The following is a 23,838-nucleotide window of genomic DNA, read 5'->3' on the forward strand; positions in this document are numbered from 1 at the left end:
TTACATTGTAGATTGATCATTGCCAGACCCATGAAATGGGTAGGCCTACATAAGCAAATGTCTGTCCGGGTTTTCTATATAAAGGGTATATATGATGATGACATGATGATGACATGCCTACAAAAGGCATGATGTCATAAATGATGATGACAGACAGGGGGTCTGGCACAACCAGGTTGACCTGGTCTAGTTATTACTGGGGGTGCAGGAAAACATCATTTTCCAAAAATCGATTATTTTATTAGATATTATTTATTAAATATAATTTGTATTATTATTTTATGTTTTTTTTTTATTATGATTATTTTAGTACGATAATTTATTAGATATTATGTTGTGTTTGTACAAGTTAAAAGAATGTGTGCAAGCATGAATAAATCAGACATTATTACATTATTGCAATAAGTTGATAAAACCTTTACAGTTATAAAAGCTACGTAAACGTACTCTGCTTTCATGCCAGCAGACTGGAGTAGATCCTGATATATGAATTGAATCGAGAATCGTTTTGAATCGAGAATGATTTTGAATCGAGAATTGTTTTTAAATCGGAAAATAATCGTTTCTGAAGTCGAATCGTTTGGATTTGAAAGAATCGAGAAAAAAAACGTGAATCGTCACCCCAATAATCGATTCTGAATCGAATCATGGGATACCCAAAGATTCGCAGCCCTAATTATTACAATCCTATATAGATTTCCATTTGACAAACACCATCCCTCCCTCCCTCCCTCCAAGCTGTCCTGCCTGATCACCATGTCCTGACCTCAGCAGCCTCCCAGACAGTGGGAAGACAGTGAGTGAGATCATAAACGGTAACAGGAAAACTCACCCTCATTCTGTCCTTCATAGACAATAAGTTCACAACTTAAGTTTATATCAAACATCCCTACACCACTTTTCTTTACACCTGGAAAACATTGTATTTCTAATTTCGGGAACATCACATATTTGGAAGACTAAAACAAACCATTAGAATAAAATAAAGATCTATTTCATTTTGAATTTGCAAACCTCACATTAAATTGTCACACCATTGCTTTCAATCAGTTATAACGTCTGAAACTGATATTATGTTCAGTTTCTCACTATCAGGATAAAAGTCTAAAGACACTGAATTTCAAGTGATTAAAATCACAAATTAAAGAAAGCGCATACGCTTTTTAACTGTATATTATCTTATAATGTTATGAGTATTCCATTGGTACATTCACAACACATGTGATAAATTATTAATCACTCAAGTAGTACGAATAACAATGTAATTTAGGGTTAAACAACTTCCTTGAGCTCAAAATGTTTAAGCACCACAGACTATATGTGCAAAGGGTGAGTTTTCTGGTATTCAGATAAACCAGTGGTTCTCAAACATTTTCATGTCAGTCAACCCCCACATTGATATGTGTTTGGCTGTGGGGTCGTGGCATTGTAGCATTTGTTCAAAGGTATTCCCACAATGTCACATTTCCCCAAGATGTTTCTATTTCAAACATAGCTCGCCTACAAGCTCACATTGCCATGCCTTGTGAGCTTCTAGATAGGCATGTTTGTCCAAGACAAAGGGTTGAAGTGAATAAACAGATTTTGAGAATAATATTCTATGTGGACTTCTGTCAGTTTAGGTAGGCTGGTCCTGACACCAGAGTCTATAAAGCAGTCTTTAAAATAAACAGCGGTTAAGGTGGTTGTTGAGGGTGAGATGTGATGTGATGTGATGAGGTTTAGGTGGTGTAGATAAGGGCATCACATTCTGTTCTCACTGACTGGGATAACACTATTGACCTGCTATGTCCACTTGAGGGCGACACAGACAGTGAAAATAGAAGGGGGAAAAAACAGGCCCCAACTGACTGTTCTATGCATTGTCTGGCTTTATTAATGCAATAAATAAACAAACTCACCTGCAATAGTTTTTTTTTTTCTTTTTTACTCAATAGTCCTTGGCCAATCACTCTGAAGGTACGTGAGCTGATAGCCTAACATCTTTTAAGAATGATTTAACAGGCTATGTTTGATTGATTGATTGATTGGTTGATTGATTGATTGATTGATTGATTGATTGATTGAAGACTTTATTAGAAGTTTGCAAAGGAAAAAGTACAGTTTCATAACGGTACAAGGGGTACACTAGTAGGTCTAAGCTTTTCGGCTTATTTACACAGGAAACCTTTATGTATCTCATATAACATCGAATGACAGACGGATAGAACACAGTGCTATGCAGAGGATAACATAATAGCAAAAGAAGAAATACATAATAAAAAAAACATAAGGGGATGAAAATATGGGTTTATCGAGTGGCAGGGTTGTAGGGCTTGTAGGTTTTATTTTGAAAGTTCAATCCCGGAACCGGAAATCTTGTTTGTTGTTTATTTAGTCTCGCGTGGCCAGACGGTTGCCTCCGCGATTTGAGATTGTGGAATAGTTGTCTGGCTACGCGAGACTATTGTTTATTGCAATACAATGTTAAAACTAGTGTTTAATGTTCTGTCGCCAACCGTCCAATATTAGAACCCTAAAGTAATGAGAACAGAGGCTAGACGGACTAGATCTCCTCTAACCATATCTGGGATTGGTTTTGTTCTTGTGGATTCAACTTGTAAACAACAGAGTTGTAGCAGAGATGCAGGACGACATGTGAACCCCGTCAGCCAGAGACTCGGTGTGTGCTGTTTGTTTTACTCTTTTATTGTGTTCAGGTCGGAGTCGATATTTAATCATTTATATTGAGTGATACTGGAGGAGATTGTCTATCATAGTGTGTATTTTACAGTAAAGTTACTTTCTCTGCCTACACTATCATGTCAGAGCAGAAAGCCTGGTGAGGCGAGGTTACATGTCAGATAGTTTGGCCTGGTGTTATATAATTTTTTGCAAACTTGGTGAGAGCTTTTTGTTTTTTTCACCCAATGGGAATATATACAATGATAGTCTTCATCTTCAACTAGTGTCTGATTGATTGAAGTATTTATTAGAAGTTTGCATAGGAAAAGGTACAGTTTCTTGACAGTACAGCCCCCCCCCTTTTCTTTTTTTTCTGCCTTTGTATTTGATGTTTTGCTTTTGAAACTGTTATTTTCATAGATAAAGTATGTTATATCCGTCTGTCTTTCAATGTTATATGAGATACTTAAAGTGTGGTTCCTGTGGAAATAAGCCTCGGCTTTCTAGGATCTCCTTTTAGTTGACCTTGTACCAGTGATTTGTACTGTCATGAAACTGTACTTTTTTCTATTGCAAACTTCTAATAAATTCTTCAATCAATCAATCAATGAAAGCCAGACTTGTTTACATTGAGATCCTTTAAAAAAGCACAACATTGAATGGCAGACAGATAGAACACATTATGCAGAAGATACAATATAATCAGGAAAAAAACAGTTGTAAAAAAGGTCAGGGGGAGGGTAAGGTTAGGCTAGGTTTACTGTTACCAGTTTCAAGTGGCAACAAGTAAACAATGGGAATGTAAGGTTGCATTATCAATAATAATGAATTACAAATTAGCTCCTTTCGGAACCTCTCCCTCTGCTATAGACGGGTTTCTTGTTTACAAACATTGAGACTAAATGCACAGCTGACTGTATCATGTAATCAATTCCTACCAATCCCCAAACCTGTTGTTTTGGGGAGCGCTGGTTTCATTGGCTAATTTTGGTACCGACCCTGCGCAGTGCGCACGCATCTAGTTCTTATCAGTGTAACGTGGACCAGAAACCCGTCCATGCTGCATAGCAGAGGGAGAGGTTCTGAAGGGAGCTAGTTACAAATCACATTCAGTGTATTGGTATTCGCTTTCGGCCAAGAATATTCATTTCAGTGCTTCCCTAGAATCCCCGCCATCACTGAATCCACCTTCCAAGCACCCACCCACTTAAAAGTTTCCACTGTCCTAAAGTTTAGGCCCAAACCCATAAAGACTCATATTGCTTGAAGCATGGGTATGTAATTTAGATCTCTGCCCAGTCTTTGAAAAATACTTGTTTATACCCTGTTTACATCCAACCATCATCTACTGACTCCAATTCTATTTTTCTTCATCTACAACCATGTCTAATCAAAGTCCCTTTTGTTAAACTTCGTACTCTGTTCCTTCATTCCAGACCAGTCTGTGAAGATGAGTTCTCCAATGGACATGATGACCGTTTCTGTTAAACGGGAACCTTTAGACCACCTGTCCCTCAGTAAGTTTCATAGTTTCTTTTATTCTGCTCTGTTGTGTATGATTGTCATGGCAAAATTATCCTAATTACAAATGTTCAAAATCACCGATCAACAAGGACCAGAGGGAGTGAAGTGCCCGGTGTCGAGAGGGACTGCCCAGTGCCCAGTCCCCCTGGACAGTCCTACGTCTCCGGTCTACTCTGGAACAAATGCATTAAGCATATCAGTCGGATCACGTGGTAATCCGACGGAACCGTCCTAGTCACAATTTATTTGTAAAATAGTTTATTCTGTTTGTGTTTATTTGTATAGAATTGTCAGGGGGATTTTATAAGATATTTGACCAATCTGCGAGTGCGAAGTAAATCGTTACCAAGAAATTTCTTCACCAATGTGTTTCTAAAGGTGTGTAATAATATGTACTAAAAGGTTGAAATTCAACTCCCGGGGGAAACCTCTTAAAAAAACTGATTTGTGTTTGTGTCCCATTAATTTACTATACAGGAAAAAAAATACACAAAATAAATCTGCTTTAAGTAGCATGTGAGGGGTCAAACTAGGGGTTTTTCATGATGCTGAATCCATTGCAAGCATTTGTTTTGCACGAAAAACATTCCGTGGGCTAAAATATCGGACCCACAAAACGATGGTTTAGTGATGAATCATCACTTTTCACAGTTTTTCTTATGTTCCCCTTACTATATAGTAGAGTTACTCAGAGTAGGAAAACACTAAGGCTAAAACTAAAGAATAACCTCAATAAAAACAGTGGATTGATGAGAGGTGAAGTTAGCTGGGGAAAGCCATATTGAAGAGGTGGGTTTTGAGAGCGGTTTTGAGGGTGGGGGGCTTCTCTGAGAGTATTGGGGAGTGCATTCCACAGGGTTGGGGCAGCAAAAGCTCTATCGCCCCAGGTACGGTACTTAGTTGGTCCTGAGGATCCCAAGGAGGTTGGCGTCATAGGTATAAAAACGTAAAAAGCTCTTCCTTCGCTGCAGGTCCTTGCACCAGCGACTGGTAAAAAAGGATATGCGGATGTGTGAAAGGCACGTTGGCACTCAAAGTGACTACTGGCCATTGTGGCCAATCACAGTGTGTGTATTCTCCGGACTTAATTTCAATCCAAAGGAGCTTTATTGGCCTACCAACGCCCCCAGAGCCAGAGGAGGCGTCTACCTGAGTGAGCGGGAGGGGACATGATGTTTGAGGAGGAATGGAGAGGTAGGGGGAAGCCAGGTTGTTCAGTACAGGGACGTGCAGAGAATGTTAGAGAGGCAGGGGCTGACATTTCTAAAAGGGCCTTTTGGTGAAAATATCGAAAATAGCAGACCTGCGACGCGTTGTGAGCTTGGAGGTCGGCTATTTTCGATGCTTGATTTCAAGAGGACAATTCTTTCAACATAAGATGCTGCATTCAAGTTCAGGAGAGTTTGGACAAGGCATGAATGAATGCTGCCTTCAGGTATGGCATGGAAAGAGAGGGCATTTACATTTCTTTCACCATAGTAAAAACTACATTCATGGTCTGGAGAGGGCACTTTTTGCAGACAGATAAAAGGGCAGGGGCTCAAGCCCCCTTTGATGTCTATGTATGCACGTGCCTGGTTCAGTGTCTTGTAGGTGGTGAGTGAGTAGAAAGTAGATTCTTTGGGAGTCAGTGAAAGCCCTGCTTCATCATACAAGGCCATTGCACAAAAGTAGTGAAAACAGCAGATCTACAAGCACACAACGCCTCACATTGCGAGGCGTTGTGTGCTTGTAGATCGGCTGTTTTCATTAGTTTAAATCATTTTTAAAATGATAAAAATGACAACGACGATATGTTCTCTTGAACGGGTACTGGTGAGCAGGAGGGTAGCTGAGTTCTGGACAAACTGAAGTTTATTGAGGACCTATTATTGAGGTGACGCCATGGAGGATACTGTTGCAACCTTCAAGTACAGCTGTGTCAGTCCTTAATATTAAAGTCCTTATTCTGTACCTTCATTACAGACCAGTCTGTGGCGTCCAGAGTGAAACTGAGGAGGAGGACTCCAGTGGACACGATGCCTGTTTCTCTTAAACAGGAACATGAAGACCACCTGTACCATAGTACGTTTCATGGTCTATAATCTTATCTTTTCTGTTCTGTTGTATATGATCGCTCCTTGTGGTTGTTTATCGACTGATCAAACAATGGTTAGTTCTCTACACACTTCTAGTGTGTAGGGAACATTTAGCAACTGCCTGAATTGTCAAACGAAAAGATTTGTAGCAGTAACTGGCCTCACCATAAGGGATGGGATGATAACGCGATATTATCGTTTATAGTGATAAAAAACACTCACGATATCGATAATCGTATCGTGGAGATTTAAATTATCGTGATATCGTCCTCCGTCATGCACTGGGATCAGTTCACCTTTTATTTGCCGAGCTGCATATCCGGTACCACTTAAACCCTCTATAATTGGTAAACGGTACTTATAATACACATACTTGATACAGTCTTTTTTTCACTCTCTAACAAATCTCTTTGACAAAAAATAGCCGATCTACAAGCTCACAACACGTCGCAACGCGACGTGTTGTGAGCTTGTAGATCTGCTATTTTATGGCGAGTGTTCCACCCCAGGATAATGGATCTTGATTATTGCGATAATAACATAAACCGCGATTTCTCTTGTCACAATAATCGTGATATGACATTTTCATGTTGATAGAAGCTTTGTTCATGTGGAAATCTAAATGAAACGCCTCCCTTTACCCCTATGTTCCTTCTGTTTCATGTTCAACCCTCATCTCATTAAAATCCTTATTTTCCTTCATTCCAGACCTGGAGGTGAAGAAGAGTTCTCCAGTTAAACAGGAACCTGAAGACCACCTGGACATCAGTGAGTTTCATACTCTCCATTCTGTGTTTATTTTTTTCTGTTCTGTTCTAAGGCCTTCTTGGCTTAACTTACACACTGTACGTACAGTACATGCTCGAAGCACAATACTCCAATAAAACGTCTTAACAGCTTAATGATAAGTAATAGTGTCACATACTTGGCTGTATAAGTGAAATTGGTAGACAGAGAGGGGGAGATAGTAGGCTAATTGCAGTGCGTGTACATACACGGTAATATAGCCTGTTTATGAGGCATTTTGTATACACTTTGGAACATTCTGTTTTTTCTTTCTTTTTTTTTCTTTTTTTCTGAATTCCGCCGCGTTGCCTCAACCTTCAATCTAACAACCCATGTCTAGGGCTGTCAAGATTAGGACATTTTACATGACGATTAATTGTCACTCAGATAATTGCGATTAACGATTTAATTGTGTTTTTGTCATTAACAATTACATTTCTGTTTGGCTTGTACTGTAGGCTTTTAAGTTGTATGTTGCAGATATGACACATAACCTATATATAACGTACAAAGAAATTACTGACACATTTAACAACTTTATACTTAAAAAAGAACATTGATAGTGGAAATAGCCGATCTACAAGCTTTTAGATCTGCTATTTCCACTATGTTTTACTTAAAAATATATATATATTATGAACACTTTTCAACATGGAAACGATTATGAAAAATATTCGCGACTATGTCAAATAATTGCATTTGACGATTATGTAATAATTGTGACAGCCCTACCCATGTCACATCGAAATCACCATTCTACTCCTTCATTCCAGACCTGAAGGTGAAGAAGAGTTCTCCACGGCCAGCCAGGAGTGTTTCTGTTAAACAGGAACCTGAAGACCACCTGGACATCAAGCAGCCTGAGTATTCCTGGGTGAAGGAGAGTTCTCCGGTGCCGTCCATGACGCCTTCTGTGGAACAGGAGCCTGAAGACCACCTGGACATCAGCAACGACCATCAGTTAACCCTACAACAGGATGGGACGGATGAACCTCTGACATCTAAATCTATCTGGATCGTGGGATCAAACATAATTGCACAAGCTAAATCCAGAATAGAGCAGACCTTGGGACGCCATTTTGGGTTGCCAGCAGAAGTGTCCTGGTTGCTGAAGAGAGACATGCGCTGGAGAGATGTCATCCTCATGGTGCAGGAGCAGCTGTCCACCAGCCCCCCTCCTGACATCCTGCTCATACACGCTGGAGGGAACGACCTCGGCAAAGTGCAGAGGTACACACTTGTCAAAAGAATGAAGGCTGAGCTTCTCTGGCTGCATTCTCGCTACGAAAACATAAAAATAGTCTTTTCCGGTATCGTTGCGCGACAGCAATGGGAGGGTGCCAGGAGGCCCATCAAGATCAACAGAGCTCGCGTTTGGGTGAACAGTGAGATGACTGGATTTGTCAGAGGACTGTCAGGAGAAGCCATTCTTCACAAAAACATCAAACACAATCAGCCAGGGTTGTTTCTACAGGATGGTGTTCACTTAACTAACCGAGGCCAGGACATTTTCATAGATGACCTGTATAATGGACTCAGGGGACTTTATACGGAAACGCATTGAGACTCATTTATACTTATTTGTGAACCGGTGTCGCACAAATAATAGCCAATCTACACAATATGTCGCTACAGTACGCATTGTTAGATTCAAGACTACTTTTAATTAAAATGAACAGGAACAGAAAGGGTTTACTTTGCAGTGTGTAAAATGAAGGGATGTCATTTTACAGACTTCTATTAGGAAGCAAAGATATATTTTGATTTGAATGTTTTGTGAATAAATGCCAATATACTTTCCTGTGGGAGCCCGGGATCAAACTGGGAACCTTGTGGTTCTCCATCTGGCCGCTCTGCCGGCCACTCTACCCCTGAGCCACTGCTGGATTATTAAATCCATCACTAATGTAGAGTGAATGGCAAATTCCAATAATTATCTATGTTTGAATTCGGCTAAAATCTAATTACTTCCACCTGTGCAGATAAAATGTCCCATCACAAAATAAAATTTATTTTCAAGACACAGTAGCTTTTGCATTCATCTCTGCCTTCGTTTAGATCAGGGATGTCAAACTCAAATACACAGTGGGACAACATTTAAAAAATGGTACAAGTCGAGGGCCGGAATGGTTCAATGTTTATTTAAACGCAGGCTTGCGGTCACAGGCCCTCGATACGCGCCAATCATAGAGTTATAATAAGAATAGAGGGGGCAACTGATATCCCCGCCCGTCCACTTGCATTGAGTTGCTCACCCAGCGCATGAAGCGTACTTCCGCGTTTGAAAAGCCTCTGAAAAGTGACGTAGTGGGTCTACTATTTGACTTCTGTGACGCGTTTTGCGTCATAGTTTGTGTTCATGGACGCGCTCGGGCTCTAATTCATGAACGCGCGTCGTTCATTACGGTTCATGAATAGTAGACCCAACTGCAGTACCTCAAACGGCCACCATGTACTTTTTGCTTCAAAGCGCCCCCAGGGTTCTGGGGGCTTGGTGCCAATGCACTAGCAGTGCATTGTGGGACTTGTAGTATTATGTGTAGCAGAGTGACTCACTGCCTCAGCCTGATGGTATCAAAAGTCTAATAATTACCCCAGTCCATAGGGATATTATCCCTTTGGTCTGATGGTTAAGATGTTGGACTTTCATGCAGGAGACCTTGTTTCGAATCCCAGGCATTGCATGTGCAATATACCAGTGGGCCAGTTCTAATAGTAATTAAATATCGCGAGCCGAAGATAATTCATTCACAGGCCTGATTTGGCCCCCGGGCCTTGAGTTTGACATATGTGGTTTAGATCATAACCATGATCTTGGTATTTAAAAAAAATACATCTTTTTTTGCAAGGATTTCCCAATGTGCAGCCCACTCTTATGTCATGCCCAGCGTCTACTGTATCTGGATTTGGTATTTCACAGGTTGAGAACACTGTTCTGACTATATGACATGAAAACAAAGATATAAGTATGTTTGTTTTTCCCCGCATAAAAATCACTTTACTTTAGTGCTACTCACTCAGACTTTTACCGTAAGCTAAACATGTCCCCAGATTGTATATACAGTATATAGAGAGAGTATATTTTCTCTTTGTCAGCATTTTTTGCAAGCACTGACCTAAAATGCAAACAAACACATCTGTGACCTCAGCATCCAAATCAGACCATTCGTCACTTTACTTCCTTTTTAGAACGAGGGTGAAGACATTTTTCCGCTGCACTGATAGTGTTGGTTTGCCTTCGGCCCTTCAATCAAATCTGGTTCATTGCACCAGAATGATTCTGAACACAAGAGTGAAAGATTCTCAGGTTTCATGACTGCTTCCAAAATGACTTTTTCTGCCAACAATCTTTGTAAATTAAATGTTTAAAATGAGCATGACTGTGTATGGTTATTTATGTGTGATTACTGATAGAGTGGGCATCTGGTACTGATGCATACATTTAATTTCATTTCATGTCAACCTTTATTTAAGTCTGGCCTTTCGTTTTCTTCCACTCCAAAAGAGAATTCAAATAAGGTGGTAATCTCCCAATTAAACCTTTATAAATGAATACAAACCAGTGTTGATCTCTCCTGGTCGCAAGAGAGGCCCAGCCAACCTTGATATACAGTATACAATGATCAGTATGTACCGGTATGTATGTCACCATACATATTACACATAATTATCCTACTGTAGGGTCCTACAGTGGTTTAAAGTAACTAGGTACATTTACTCAAGTACTTAAGTACAATTATGAAGTATTGTTTACTTTACTGGAGTATTTCCAATTTGCAGTACTTTAACTTCTACGCCACTACATCTCAGAGGCAAATATTGTACCTTTACTCCACTTTTAGGTACTAGTTACTTCGTATATTACATACATTAACCACTTCAGCCCTATATACATTTCAGGCCATTTGAATATAGGCAATCTAGATCTGCTATTTTCAAAATAATTGTATACATTTCATACATTTAAAAATGTAAAAACAATGAGTAGGTACTAGAGATGAGACGATAAGCAATTTTATTGTGATAAAAAACACTCATTATAATCGTATCGTGGAGATTTAATTTATTGTGATATCGTCCTCCGTCATGCACTGGAATCAATTCACCTTTTATTTGCCGAGCTGCATATCCTGTACCACTTAAACCCTCTATAATTGGTAAAAGGTACTTATAATATACTACTTGATGATACAGTCTTTTTTTCACTCGCTATCAATCAATGTTGTTTTTGTTTTTGCCAAAAAATAGCCGATCTACAAGCTCACAACGTGTCGCAACGCAACAGATAAAATAAATCTGTCTCCAGTCCATTCAAGTGGATGGTAATCCAGTCTCATCCACTTCAATGGAGACCGATTTTTTATTTAATTTTGTTATATCTGTATCCGGGTTAGGGTTAGGGTCTGTGGCCCAGTGGGAATGGGCCTTTGGGCTAGATTTGACTGCAGTCTAAATGAGGCCTTAGTGGTGTATCTTGTACACCTGGCCCATTGCAAGATGTTGTAGCCTACTCTGTCAGCAACCGTGAGCCACCCCATGCTTAGAAAGTGATTAGCGGTAAGGTGAACCCGAGATGGAAGGTTAAGCAGAAGCCTAATTAGTTTGTTTTGGGCTGTTTGGAGCCTTGTTTTTGTGGCCTTTTAGGCGTTGCGATAATAATAATAATAATAATAATAATAGTGTAATAATACAACTTTATTTGTTTAGCACCTTTCATGACATGAATTGCAGCTCAAAGCGCTTTACAGAGCATAAAATTAAGCACAAGTGCTTAACAGAAAAAAATACACGAATACAATAAAGCAGAAAAATAAAAACATAAAACATTGAAGAACAATTTCAGAACAGTGTGGACGTCAATAGCATCAAAGGGATTTAAAAATTCAGCTAAAAGCAAGAGTAAATAAATAGTTCTTAGCTATCCACAGGTAGTGGGAGTTTATTCCAAGCTGTCGGTCCGTAGAAGCAGAAAGCTGCTTCACCATATTTTTTATGTCATGATACCATATGTGGACTCCATAGTCAAAGTGGGGTTGAATGAGTGCTCTTGCTAGAGTCTTTAGTGTATTCTTACTGACCAGCGGGGCGATCCTCTGTAAAAAACGAGTTTGTTAGTTGATATATTTTATTACCGTAGTAGTCATTTTAATATTGTCTTTTCTTGTTATTATATTGTCACCCACTTTGATTGTGAAGTTATCGACCTTGCTGAGGTTAGGAATTGACTGGATTGATGGATTCAGTTTTACCCAGGTGTATTGATAGCTATTTGTCATTGAGCCAGGTGCAGATCTTATCTAGTTCAGAGCTAAGGGCCTTTTCAACCTGCAATTCGTCCCTGTCCGAGACAAGGAGAGCTGAGTCATCCGCGAACAGGAACAGGTTGCAGTCACAAGCAGATGCCATGTCGTTAACATGTATTAGGGACAATAGAGGCCCTATGCTTTCTTGCGGAACACCACAGCTTACAGGGAGGGGGGGCAGGTTTCCGTTCACCTCCACCACCTGTTCTCTCCCCACCATACACATTATATTTTCTGTCTGCATTTTCCCATGCACTGACCTAAATGCTACTTTTCACTTCCTTTTTTAGAATGAGCGTGAAGACATTTTTCCGCTAATGGTTTAGGTTAGACTTCAGCCCTTCAACCAAATCTGGTTCATTGCTCCAGTATGATTCTGAACACAAGAAGAGTGGAGGATGATCAGCTTTTATCTGCTCCTTCTCTCCCTTCTCCACAGAGACTGTAAGTCAACGCATTAATAGTGTTACCTCAGGGTCTGGTTTGCATTCCTTGAGAAAAGCTTGAGCTTTTCAAAATCTTTAGATGTGATGTGATGGGATTGAAAGTATTGTCCATGAACATGTCTATATATTTTTTTTTTCTCCAAAGTTTTTATTTTTTTAACAAATTTAACTGAACTTTTTTAGGCAGTGGTGTAAAGTAGTTGTGCTGTCATTTTGAGGTGTTTTACATTTTCTAATGTTCAATACTTTTACTTCTACTTCCACTACTTGAAAACGTTAGTTACTAGTTAATTTGATTATTATTACAAAACATACATTAACCACTTAAGCCTTATATACATTTTGCCCATTTGAAATGAGCCTAGCTACAGTACAAGCTCTCAATGCGTTGCGATGCGACACTTTCTACATTGCAGTATTGGTACTTTAACTTAAGTAAAACATTTGGGTACTTTCTCCACCACTGTACTTGAGGTGACGGCTACGTCGACGGCAGCTCCAAGCGAAGTACTCTGCTCTACGCTGACCTTGGAGACAACGTGAGCCTGCCGTGTTTCTATCCAACCAGCTTCGCACACCTGTCATGGTACAAGCAAAGCGCCGGGGAAACGCCCCAGCTGGTAGCATCATACTACGCAGGTGTGCCTACCTTTCACAACGAGTTTGAGGATGACCCACGATTCAGAGGGAACCACGGACACGGCTTCTATAATCTGAGCATTTCCAAGGCCCGGACCTTTGATTCCGCTATGTACTACTGTGGAAGGATAGAAGTTAGCAGTGTGCAATTTTTTAGTGGAATGTTTCTTGTCATTAGAGGTAGGCCTACAAAGCATTTCCTATTTTCCACACTTGATTTACAACACAGCTGTCTAGCTTTCAGATACATTTGTGTTTTTAACACAATAATCTAATCTAATAACTACATACATGTGGACACGAAGTATCACACATTTTGTTTTGTCCAAAACTAGACACAAATTTGCTGAATAATACAAGTTTCTTTAAACGTTTATGAATGTCCTTTAACTCCAGTTTCCCTTTTTGAATATTTCTTGGCCGTTATGTGTCAGACTCCAGTCGCAGGTCTTTCCTCCAGCAGCCCGTGTCCCAGTCGGTCCAGCCAGGACACTCTGTGACTCTGGACTGTACCGTCACCTCTGAGAGCTGTGATGGAACGCACAGTGTCTACTGGTTCAGGAGCTCCACAGCAGGCATGTGCACACATAGACATCAATGGGGGCTTGAGCCCCTGCACCCTTTTTGTAATATTCTTCATTTAGGGACAGTCAGTATAACTTTCATCATTATCATTATCACTATCATTTTCATTTCACAGTTTTCTTGTTGTCCGTAAAGTTTAAACTTTTCTTTTAAACACACAAATCCAAACACAACAACAACAACATAAAGTGAATAAAATAAAATAAAATATACATTTGGGAGAGTTGAGCCCCTGCCCTTTTATCCGTGTGCAAAAAGTGCCCTCTCCAGACCATGAATGCAGTTTTTAACTATGGTGAAAGAAAAAGCAAATGCCCCTCTTTCCATGCCATACCTGAAGGCAGCGTTCAAGAGAATTGTCCAAACTCTCCTGAACTTGAATGCAGCATCTTATGTTGAAAGAATTGCCTTCTCTGTGTAGAAATCAATGTCGTACACCAGTATGCACTTGATTATGCTTAGTTCAGTGTGGTATCAGACAAGCACTGATAAATAGCCTACCTCGCGTTGTGAGCTTGGAGGTCTGCTATTTTTCGATATTTTCACCAAAAGGCCCTTTTAGAAATGTCAGCCCCTTGCCTCTCTAACATTCTCTGCACGCCCCTGCTCCACACAGGGTCTCAGCCTGGGATCGTTTACGCCGACGGAGAGGCGAGCGGTCAATGTGAGGAGACAGAGGAGTCTCCTACATGTAGCTGCGTCTACCACCTGCCAAAGAAGAACCTGACCCTCTCTGATGCGGGGACATATTACTGTGCTGTGGCCTCGTGTGGGGAGATCCTGTTTGGAAATGGAACCAAGGTGGTGGTTGGAGAAGGTGACCCTACTGAGAAGATAAGGATACTCGTGTTACTCTCCATCATCAGAACTGGAGTTGTGCTCTGCTGTCTCCTCACCTTCACCATCTTCTACATTATGGGTTCTCAACCTTTTCAGGCCGCGACCCCCCGAAATAATCCTATTTGAGTCGAGGCATTACATTTTGTTTACCTCGATTCCACAGATAAATATTATATTACTATTTTCCAAATGCTTTTCCTCTTTCTGAAATGATTTGCCACTTTGGCCAATGTTTGACCAGTTTTTATAGTATAATTTGTTAATTACTTTTGATGCCGTTATGGTCTTTTATTTTATTTTGTATTAGAAAGGTCTTAAAAGTCCTTACATTGTCACTTCACTGTCAATTATGTGGGGACCAGAGAGAGAGAGAGAGAGAGAGAGAGAGAGAGAATTTTCTGTCTGCTTGCATTTTTTGCAACCACTGACAATATGCGAGTTCAGCATCCAAATTAGATCATTTCTCACCTTTTTAGAACGAGCATGAAGATTTTTTTCCCCCGCTGATGGTGTTGGTTTGCCTTCGTCCTTTCACTCAAATCGGGTTCATTACACCAGAATAATTCTGAACACAAGAGAGAGTGAAGGATGCTCAGGTTTTATTTGCTTTGAAAATGGCCTTTTCTGTCAACAAACTTTGTGAATTAAATGTTTAAAAAGAATTTGACTGTGTATGATTATTTATGTGTGATTACTGATAGATGTGTTTACTGTCTTCATGTTTGGGCATCTGGTACTGATACATAACAGGAAAAGCCGACCTAAAACAAAGTCGACCCAAACTCGTTTCCCAACGGGTCTGTGGCCTTAAAGGACAACTTTAGTTTTTTACAACAAGGGTTCATATTTTAGATTGTAATTAAAGAATATAAAAGATGAGTTTTCAAATTATTTCATTTACTTCTTTCTATTGTTTTAGAGATTCTTATTTCAGTGGTTGGGGGCATGCGTACAAGTGGCTAAATATGTCATTTTACACAGAATAAGCCCATTCCCAAGATACAACGCAACCTTTCATGGTTGGAAGTGACTTATGGGGCTAGAAGTGTTACTGAAAATAGCAATAAAGAAACTGCTGGCTTATTGTGTCTAAAAAGACATATTTAGCCACATGTACGCATGCCCCCATGCGTACGCATGACCCACATTTTAGCACGGTAAACGTGATAAAAGAATAGAACGAAGCAAATGAAAACATTTTAACACTCATCTTTTATTTTCTCTAATTACAATCTAAAATATGAACCCTTGTTGTAAGCTAAGATGCAGAAAAATCTAATCTTTGCTTCTGGGGGTCTCTGGAACAAAATATTTTGCGATGGGGCTCCAAATACATATCATTATGGGGGTCCTTGACATGACAACGTTTGAGAAACAATTATAGCAACATAGGTTTTTTCAGGAAAACCAAAATGTGAACCCAGGAAAACCAAAATGTGTTTTGGTTTTTGGTCATCTCAAAATATTTTGTTCCACAGATGGACCCCTATTGCAACATATTTTGTCCCAGGGACCTCCAGAAGCAAAGATCGGATTTTGGTCTATTCTGTATAGCTTAAGGTCGACCTTTCCTGTATTCCTGATGCATACAGATTACACACATCCTATTGTAGTGTCCTACAGTGGTGTAAAGTAACTAGGTACATTTACTCTAAGTACTGTACTTGAGTACAATTTTGAGGTATTTTTTACTTTACTGGAGTATTTCCATCATCATCATCATCATCATTTATTTAACTCAAGACCATGATCACATGGTATAATGGAACACAATTTGCAGTACTTTAACTTCCACTCCACTACATCTCAGAGGCTAATATTATACTTTTACTCCACTTCAATAGTTACTTCGTAGATTTTAATTAGTAGGCTTTTACAAAACATACAGTAATCACTTCAACCCTATATACCGGTACATTTCGACCATTTGATTATTATTATTATTATTATTATTATTTTACACATTTAAAAACTTGTGAAATGGGACATTCTGCAGTATGAGTAACCTACTTTCTACTTTTGTTACTTCAAGTACATTTTGATACCAATACTTTTGTACTTTTACTCAAGTGAATTTTTAATTCTGGCCTTTTACTTGTAAGGGTGCCCTCAGACTAAAATAACTAGAGTGGAATCCGCCAATGCATTTCAATGAGAATGGAGCGTTTTTTTTTGCCAGTAGAGGATTTTTGAAAAAAGAAACGCTCCATTCTCATTGAAATGCATTGGCGGATTCCACTCTAGGTATTTTGGTGTGAGGCCACCCTTACAGAGTCTTTCTACATTGTGGTATTGATACCTTTACTTAAGTAAACATTTGAGTAGCCTACTTGTTCAGAGGTTTTTTAAACAGCACAGAGTTACTATAACACTCCTCTCCCATTCACCTTTGTGTTAGAAACAGATTTTTCATTCAACAGAAAAAGATGAAACTACATTTAATAAAAGGTTTGGGTGCCCGGGGGCGCAGTGGTAAAGTCACTGCCCACCACCGCCACGGAGGTTGTGGGTTCGAATCCAGCTTTGTCGGGCATCTATTCGAACACAATTGGTCCGTGTTCTGGTGAGGGAAGTCGGGTGTCAAGGGTGATAATTGTCATTGCACGTAATCCTGCTGGTGGGGGCTCCTCACTGTCAGTAGGATAGGCTACGACAGCAGTGACAACACTGCTGTGTGACTGTGACTGTGTATTACATTCACCCATTCACACACACACACACACACACACACACACACACACACACACACACACACACACACACACACACACACACACACAGACACTGACACAGTATATTTTCGGTCTGCATTGTTTTGCAAGCGCTGACCTAAATGCAAACTGTAATCTCAACATCCAGATCAGATCATTGGTCACATTTTCTCGCTGATGGCGTTAGTTTTTCTTCAGCCTTTCAACCAAATCTGGTTCATTGCTCCAGAATGACTCTGAACACAAGAAGAGTGGAGGATGTTCAGCTTGTATCTGCTTCTCTCCCTTCTCCACAGAGAATGTAAGTCAACGCATTAATGTTACCTCAGGGTCTGGTTTGCATTCATTGAGAAAAGCTTGAACTTTTCAAAATCTTTAGATGTGATGTGATGGGATTGAAAGTATTGTCCATGAACATGTCTATAAATATATATTTTCTTTTCTGCAACGTTTTTCTTATTGGGGTTCTGACAATTCACATTTTGTTTCGATATACAATTTGTGTAGAACAGTGTTTCTCAACCTTTTTTCTGCATGGGCACACTTTTCATGTCCCAAGAATCCATGGGCACACCAACATAATACGGGGGTGTAAATATCGTCACTGTCGGAAAGAAACCTTGTATTTCCAAGTTTCAAATTTGTACGTTTCTTCGCAAAGTAAAGCCCTGCTTCATCATACAAGGCTGTCGCACAATATTAGTGAAAACAGCCGATCTACAAGCACACAACACCTCACACCGCAAGGCGTTGTGTGCTTGTAGATCGGCTGTTTTCACTAGTTTAAATCATTTTTAAAATGATAAATACGATACTGGCTTTCAAGCAGTTTCAAGGGGCACACTTGACCCTTTTCAGGGGCACACCCAGGCACAGTGGTTGAGAAACACTGGTGTATAACCACCTATGAACCGTGTATATCTTCTACTTCAGGGCAAGGAGTGGTGTAAAGTAACTATGTACATTTACTCAAAAAGTTCAAATTTTCAATACTTTTACTTCTACCCACATGTCAGAGGCATATATTGAACTTTCACTCCACTACAATTATTTGAAAAAATGAGTTACTTTGTTACTTTGTAGAATTGATTATTATTACAAAACATACATTAACCACTTAGCTCTTATTATTTTCAAAAGATTTGAATACATTTTACACACTTGAAAACGTGTGAAACAGGACATGCTGCATAATATAGTACTTTCTACTTTGCGTAATTGAAGTACATTTTGACACCAACAGTTTTGTACTGATTTTGGGATTTTGAATCCCGGACTTTAACTGGGAAACAGAGTAGGCCTATTTCTACATTGCAGTATTGGCACTTTTACTTAAAGGAGCTATAGTCAACTTTTTCATTGTAAGGCCGACACTTTGTTTACATCCTAGTCTATAGACTAGAATGTAAACAAAGTGTCGGTCTGACAATGGCCAAAATGATTATTTTATCATTATTTTACACTTTTTGTGGTCATTTTTGAATAGAAACACATGAAGCTTATTTTTTTATAAAATATTTTCGAAACATTATTTTTATTTTAGCATCCGTTTTTCAAGAAAAAGTTGACTATAGCTCCTTTAAGTAAAGAAATCGAGTAATTTCTCCACCACTGTACTTCAGGTGACGGCCAGGTCGACACCGGCTCCAAGCGAAGTACTCTTGTCTACGCCAACGTTGGAGACGACGTGACCCTGCCTTGTTTCTATCCAGCCAGATTCACACACCTGTCATGGTACAAGCAAAGCGCTGGGGAAACGCCCCAGCTGGTAGCATCATACTACACAGGTAGGGTATGACATTTTACATGACGATTAACTGTCACTCAAATAATTTTTTTTGAGTGACAGTGTTTTTGTCGTTGTCAATTACATTTCTGTTTGGCTTGTAGGCTTTGAAGTTGCACATGGTAGATATGACACATAACCTAAATATACAAAGAAATTAAGGACATATTTGACAACTTTACAATTTAAAAAGAACATCGATAGTGGAAATAGCCGATCTACAAGCTCACAACGTGTCGTGATGCGAAGCGTTGTGAGCTTGTAGATCTGCTATTTCCACTATTTTTTTTAGAAATGTTTGAACATATAAACATTTTTCAACGATTATGATGATTATCACAAAATAATTGCGATTATGTCAAATAATTGCGATTATGTCAAATAATTGCGATTATACGATTATGTAATAATTGTGACAGCCTTACTGCACAGGGGTGTCTGATACCTTTTACAACGAGTTTAAGGATGACCCACGGTTCAGAGGGGACCACGGACGTGGCTTCTATCATCTGAACATCTCCAAGGCCCGGACCTTTGATTCTGCCATGTACTACTGTGGAAGGATTGAGATTAGCGCGATGGAATTTTATAGTGGAACATTTCTTGTTGTCAGAGGTACAATTAAGGCATTTCCTATTTTTTTTCCCCACACTGTATTTACAACACAACTGTCTAGCTTTTGGATGCATTTGTGTTAAGCTTTTTAACACAACGTAATAACTACATACATACATGTGGAAACAAAGTATCACACATTTGTTTTGTCCAAAACATACTTTGCTGAACAATAAATGGTCACTGTCGGGCAGAAACCTTGTATCTTCAAGTTTCAAATGTGTATGTTTTATTTTCGTAATTTAAAGCCCTATACAACATACAAAAGTGTCGCACAAAAGTAGTGAAAATAGTCGATCTACAAGCACACTTGTTTGCTTGTAGATCAGCTTTTTTTCACTATTTTAACCCATTTAGGCCTAAGTCCGATTTGAATAAAGCCTTAAAGACCTAAGTCCGATTTGAAAATTACCCACTGTTTTTCTGGAAGACGTATTACTCAGCCTATGTAGCAGTTAGAAACAAAATTCTAAAACTATTTGATAGCTTACACCTTTGCTTTCATAGAAAAGAATCAGAAAAAAAAAAACGTTTTATACATAGGCCTACCGTAATACACAAAAATGTGTTCCCGGCCTGAGGGGGTAATACACTTTAATGTGTACCCATCCAGAATCGTTTTTAAAACTATAATAAAAAAAAAGGACATACATTTTAGACATACAAGGTTTCCACCCGACAACGACAACATGTTCATTAAAAAGTTTATGAATATCCCTTTTACCCCAGTTTCCCTTTTTGAATATTTCTTCGCCGTTATGTGTCAGACTCCAGTCGCAGGTCTTTCCTCCAACAGCCCGTGTCCCAGTCGGTCCAGCCAGGACGCTCTGTGACTCTGGACTGTACCGTCACCTCTGAGAGCTGTGATGGAACGCACAGTGTCTACTGGTTCAGGAGCTCCACAGCAGGCACGTGCACACATAGACATCAATGGTGGCTTGGGGGCCCTGCCCTTTTATCTGTCTGTAAAAAGTGCCCTCTCCAGACCATGAATGCAGTTTTCACTATGGTAAAAGAAATGCAAATGCCCTCTTTCCATGCCATACCTGAAGGCAGCATTCAAGAGAATGGCCTTGTCCAAACTCTCCTGAACGTCTTGGGCCCGATTTTCATCCATGCTAAACCCTGAACCCCTAAACGTCTTTGCCTTTTTTACTATTTTGAAAAACAAAATTTAAATACTTCAAATAGCCGATCTACATCGACACATTGTGAGCTTGTAGATCAGCTATTTGAACTATTTAAAAATGGTTTCAAAATAGTAAAAAAAAAAAAAAAAAAGGCAAATCAGTTTAGGGGTTTAGAGTTTAGCATGGATGAAAATAGGGCCCCTAATGTTGAAAGAATTGGCCTCTCTGTGTAGAAATCCTTGCCGTTACGCCACATCTCCAGTATGCGCTTGATTGTGCTTGTCAGCCCCTGCCTCTAACATTCTCTGCACGTCCCTGCTCCACAGGGTCTCAGCCTGGGATCGTTTACGCCGACAGAGAGGCGAGCGGTCAATGTGAGGAGACAGAGGAGTCTCCTACACGTGGCTGCGTCTACCACCTGCCAAAGATGAACCTGAGCTTCTCCGATGCGGGGACATATTACTGTGCTGTGGCCTCGTGTGGGGAGATCCTGTTTGGAAAAGGAACCAAGGTGGTGGTTCAGGGTAAGGCTATGTCAGTGTCAGTGATGCTCAAACCTTTTCATGTCAAGGACCCCCAAAATGACATGTATTTGGCCACGGACCCCCATCTCAAAATAGTTGGTTCCAGTGACCCCAGAAGCAAAATGTTTTCAAATGTTCGCTTTAAAAATACATATATTCAAAGATTTGCACAAACTTTCACGACTTAGCAGAAAAAAAAGCAGATCTACAAGCTCGCATCGCGGCACTCGGTACTGCGCTGTGAGCTTGTATATCTGCTATTTTTCAATAGTTAAAAATAATTCCAAGTCTTAATACACCTTTGATTTGTATTGCATTATTGAAATAGAGATAGTTAATTATCATGTTAATATCTGCTAATTAGTGTCCGTACCTTTCTTGAACTTTGCCAGAGAACCAGAATGGACATCTTAACGTGCCACTCGTCGTCTTAACCTGTCTCAGCGCCTCCCTGGTTGTGTTTTTAATGGTGATCGTTCTGCTGGTCTGCATCCTCTGTAAGATGACCAGGAGAGAACGCTGTCAATGTGGAGGTATAGGCTACCAATATTTAATATCAGAAACATTAAGAGAAGTTCTTAAAGGACAACTTTTTTTTTACACCAAGGGTTCATATTTTAGATTGTGTAAGAGAAAAGAAAAGCCGAGTGTTGAAATGATTTCATTTACGGCTTTCTATCGTTTTAGTGATTTTGATTTCAGAGGGTGGGGGCATGTGTACAAGTGGCTAAATGTGTCTTTTTAGACACAATACGCCCATTCCCGAGATGCACCGCAATATTTCATGGGTAGATGACTTATGGGGGCTAGCAGTGTTACTGTAAATACTAAATAGTATTAAAGAAATCGCCGGATTATTGTGTCTAAAAAGACATATTTAGCCACTTGTACGCATGCCCCCACCATCTTTTCTTTTCTCTAATTACAATCTAAAATATGAACCCTTGTTGTAAAAAAAACAAAGTTGTCCTTTAAAGCTATAATCTGGGACTTATTTTATTGAATAAAACATAATTTTAATCAATTTAGTCAGTTTTAGGACATAATATACAGGTTGACAATGGCCATGTTATTTGAAGCAGAAGGCACACCACACTGGACACTAGATGAGTTGCCATCTTTATTGTAGTTCAGACATTGCTGCAAAATTGGGCTACCTATAGGGCTAGGCTTAATTTACAGATTGTAGCTTTAATAACATGAATAACAGCAAAACTAGCCTACTTCTACTTACATCTATCTGGCCCACTCTGTCACTAGTGGGTCTAATAATAACAAAGAAAATTATGATTTTGATTATTATGATTTCATTTGTTTTATATATTTTTTATATTTATCATGGTATTAAGGGGGCCGGACAAAATAAGCGTTTGTTTCTCCCTGTCCCTTCTTGAACACAATTGTTGTTTTTGAAATTGTGATGATGGTGATGTATAGTTTTCTGTACTGTTTTATTTGTTCAAGATAAAGAAAGATCAAATCAAATGATGATGACCATAATGACAATCGAGATAAGGATGGCTATTGTAAGATAATATCAATGAAATCTGACTTTCTTCAAGGTCTGCAACCCCAGTCGAGTTCCTCTGCACACACCCTGAACCCTGGCGTTCATCAGGTAGGCCTACTTCTATCGGACCCAACATCATCTTGCTCTGGTCTTCAGAATGTCTGTCCGACTGACGTGACAAAATGATAGTCCTCTCATATCTTAACGGCAGGGTGAAGCAGCTGACGGGTTGCAGTACGCAGCTCTGAGCTTCAACCACAACACAGCCAGGAGACCGAGCGAAAGAGAGCTCATCATTTACTCTGCAGTGAGACATCAAAACGTGGAGTAAACATGTTCCCTTCCACCGCTGTCTCTGTGGATGATCGCCTGGTTTATGAACTTATAAAAAGATTAGGCTGTTCTATTAATCGACTGTAATTTTCTTTCTGGATCAAATAATACGCAACCTCAACACAACATTTTGATATCTCTGCTGTCGGGCCGAAACCTCCTAACTCCAAAATGTTCATTTTCGGGAAAATGAGCTCAAGTGGATTTAGGAGGTTTTGACCGAAGGGCTTTTTACTACTTTTCATTGGTTCAATATTATTTTAACCAACACTCAGATGTAAAGGGTGTTCAATAGCCCTGATTGTTGCCAAAAAAATCAAAAAGCTAAAAAATGGAGTTAAGAGGTTGACAGTGACGATATCCA

General features: G+C 39.5%; 1 protein-coding gene across 1 annotated transcript in view; it reads left to right on the forward strand.

Annotated features, from left to right (window-relative positions):
* Positions 1–2,444: 2,444 nt before the first annotated feature.
* The window catches only part of LOC308281588 (uncharacterized protein), a gene marked incomplete at its 3' end in the record, with an annotated part of 28,830 nt that continues 7,436 nt past the window's right edge, over positions 2,445–23,838 (forward strand). Inside the window, exons 1-11 of the mRNA XM_080721814.1 lie at positions 2,445–2,662; positions 4,101–4,181; positions 6,154–6,252; positions 6,975–7,034; positions 7,826–8,530; positions 13,276–13,440; positions 13,875–14,015; positions 14,642–14,842; positions 19,199–19,363; positions 20,745–20,885; positions 21,434–21,631. Coding sequence (XP_080577940.1) covers positions 2,524–2,662; positions 4,101–4,181; positions 6,154–6,252; positions 6,975–7,034; positions 7,826–8,530; positions 13,276–13,440; positions 13,875–14,015; positions 14,642–14,842; positions 19,199–19,363; positions 20,745–20,885; positions 21,434–21,631 — 2,095 coding nt within the window. The 5' untranslated portion in view covers positions 2,445–2,523. The remainder of the gene's footprint in view (positions 2,663–4,100; positions 4,182–6,153; positions 6,253–6,974; positions 7,035–7,825; positions 8,531–13,275; positions 13,441–13,874; positions 14,016–14,641; positions 14,843–19,198; positions 19,364–20,744; positions 20,886–21,433; positions 21,632–23,838) is intronic.

Source organism: Nannobrachium achirus (assembly GCF_963921795.1).
Source record: "Nannobrachium achirus genome assembly, chromosome: 3".
NCBI lineage: Eukaryota > Metazoa > Chordata > Actinopteri > Myctophiformes > Myctophidae > Nannobrachium > Nannobrachium achirus.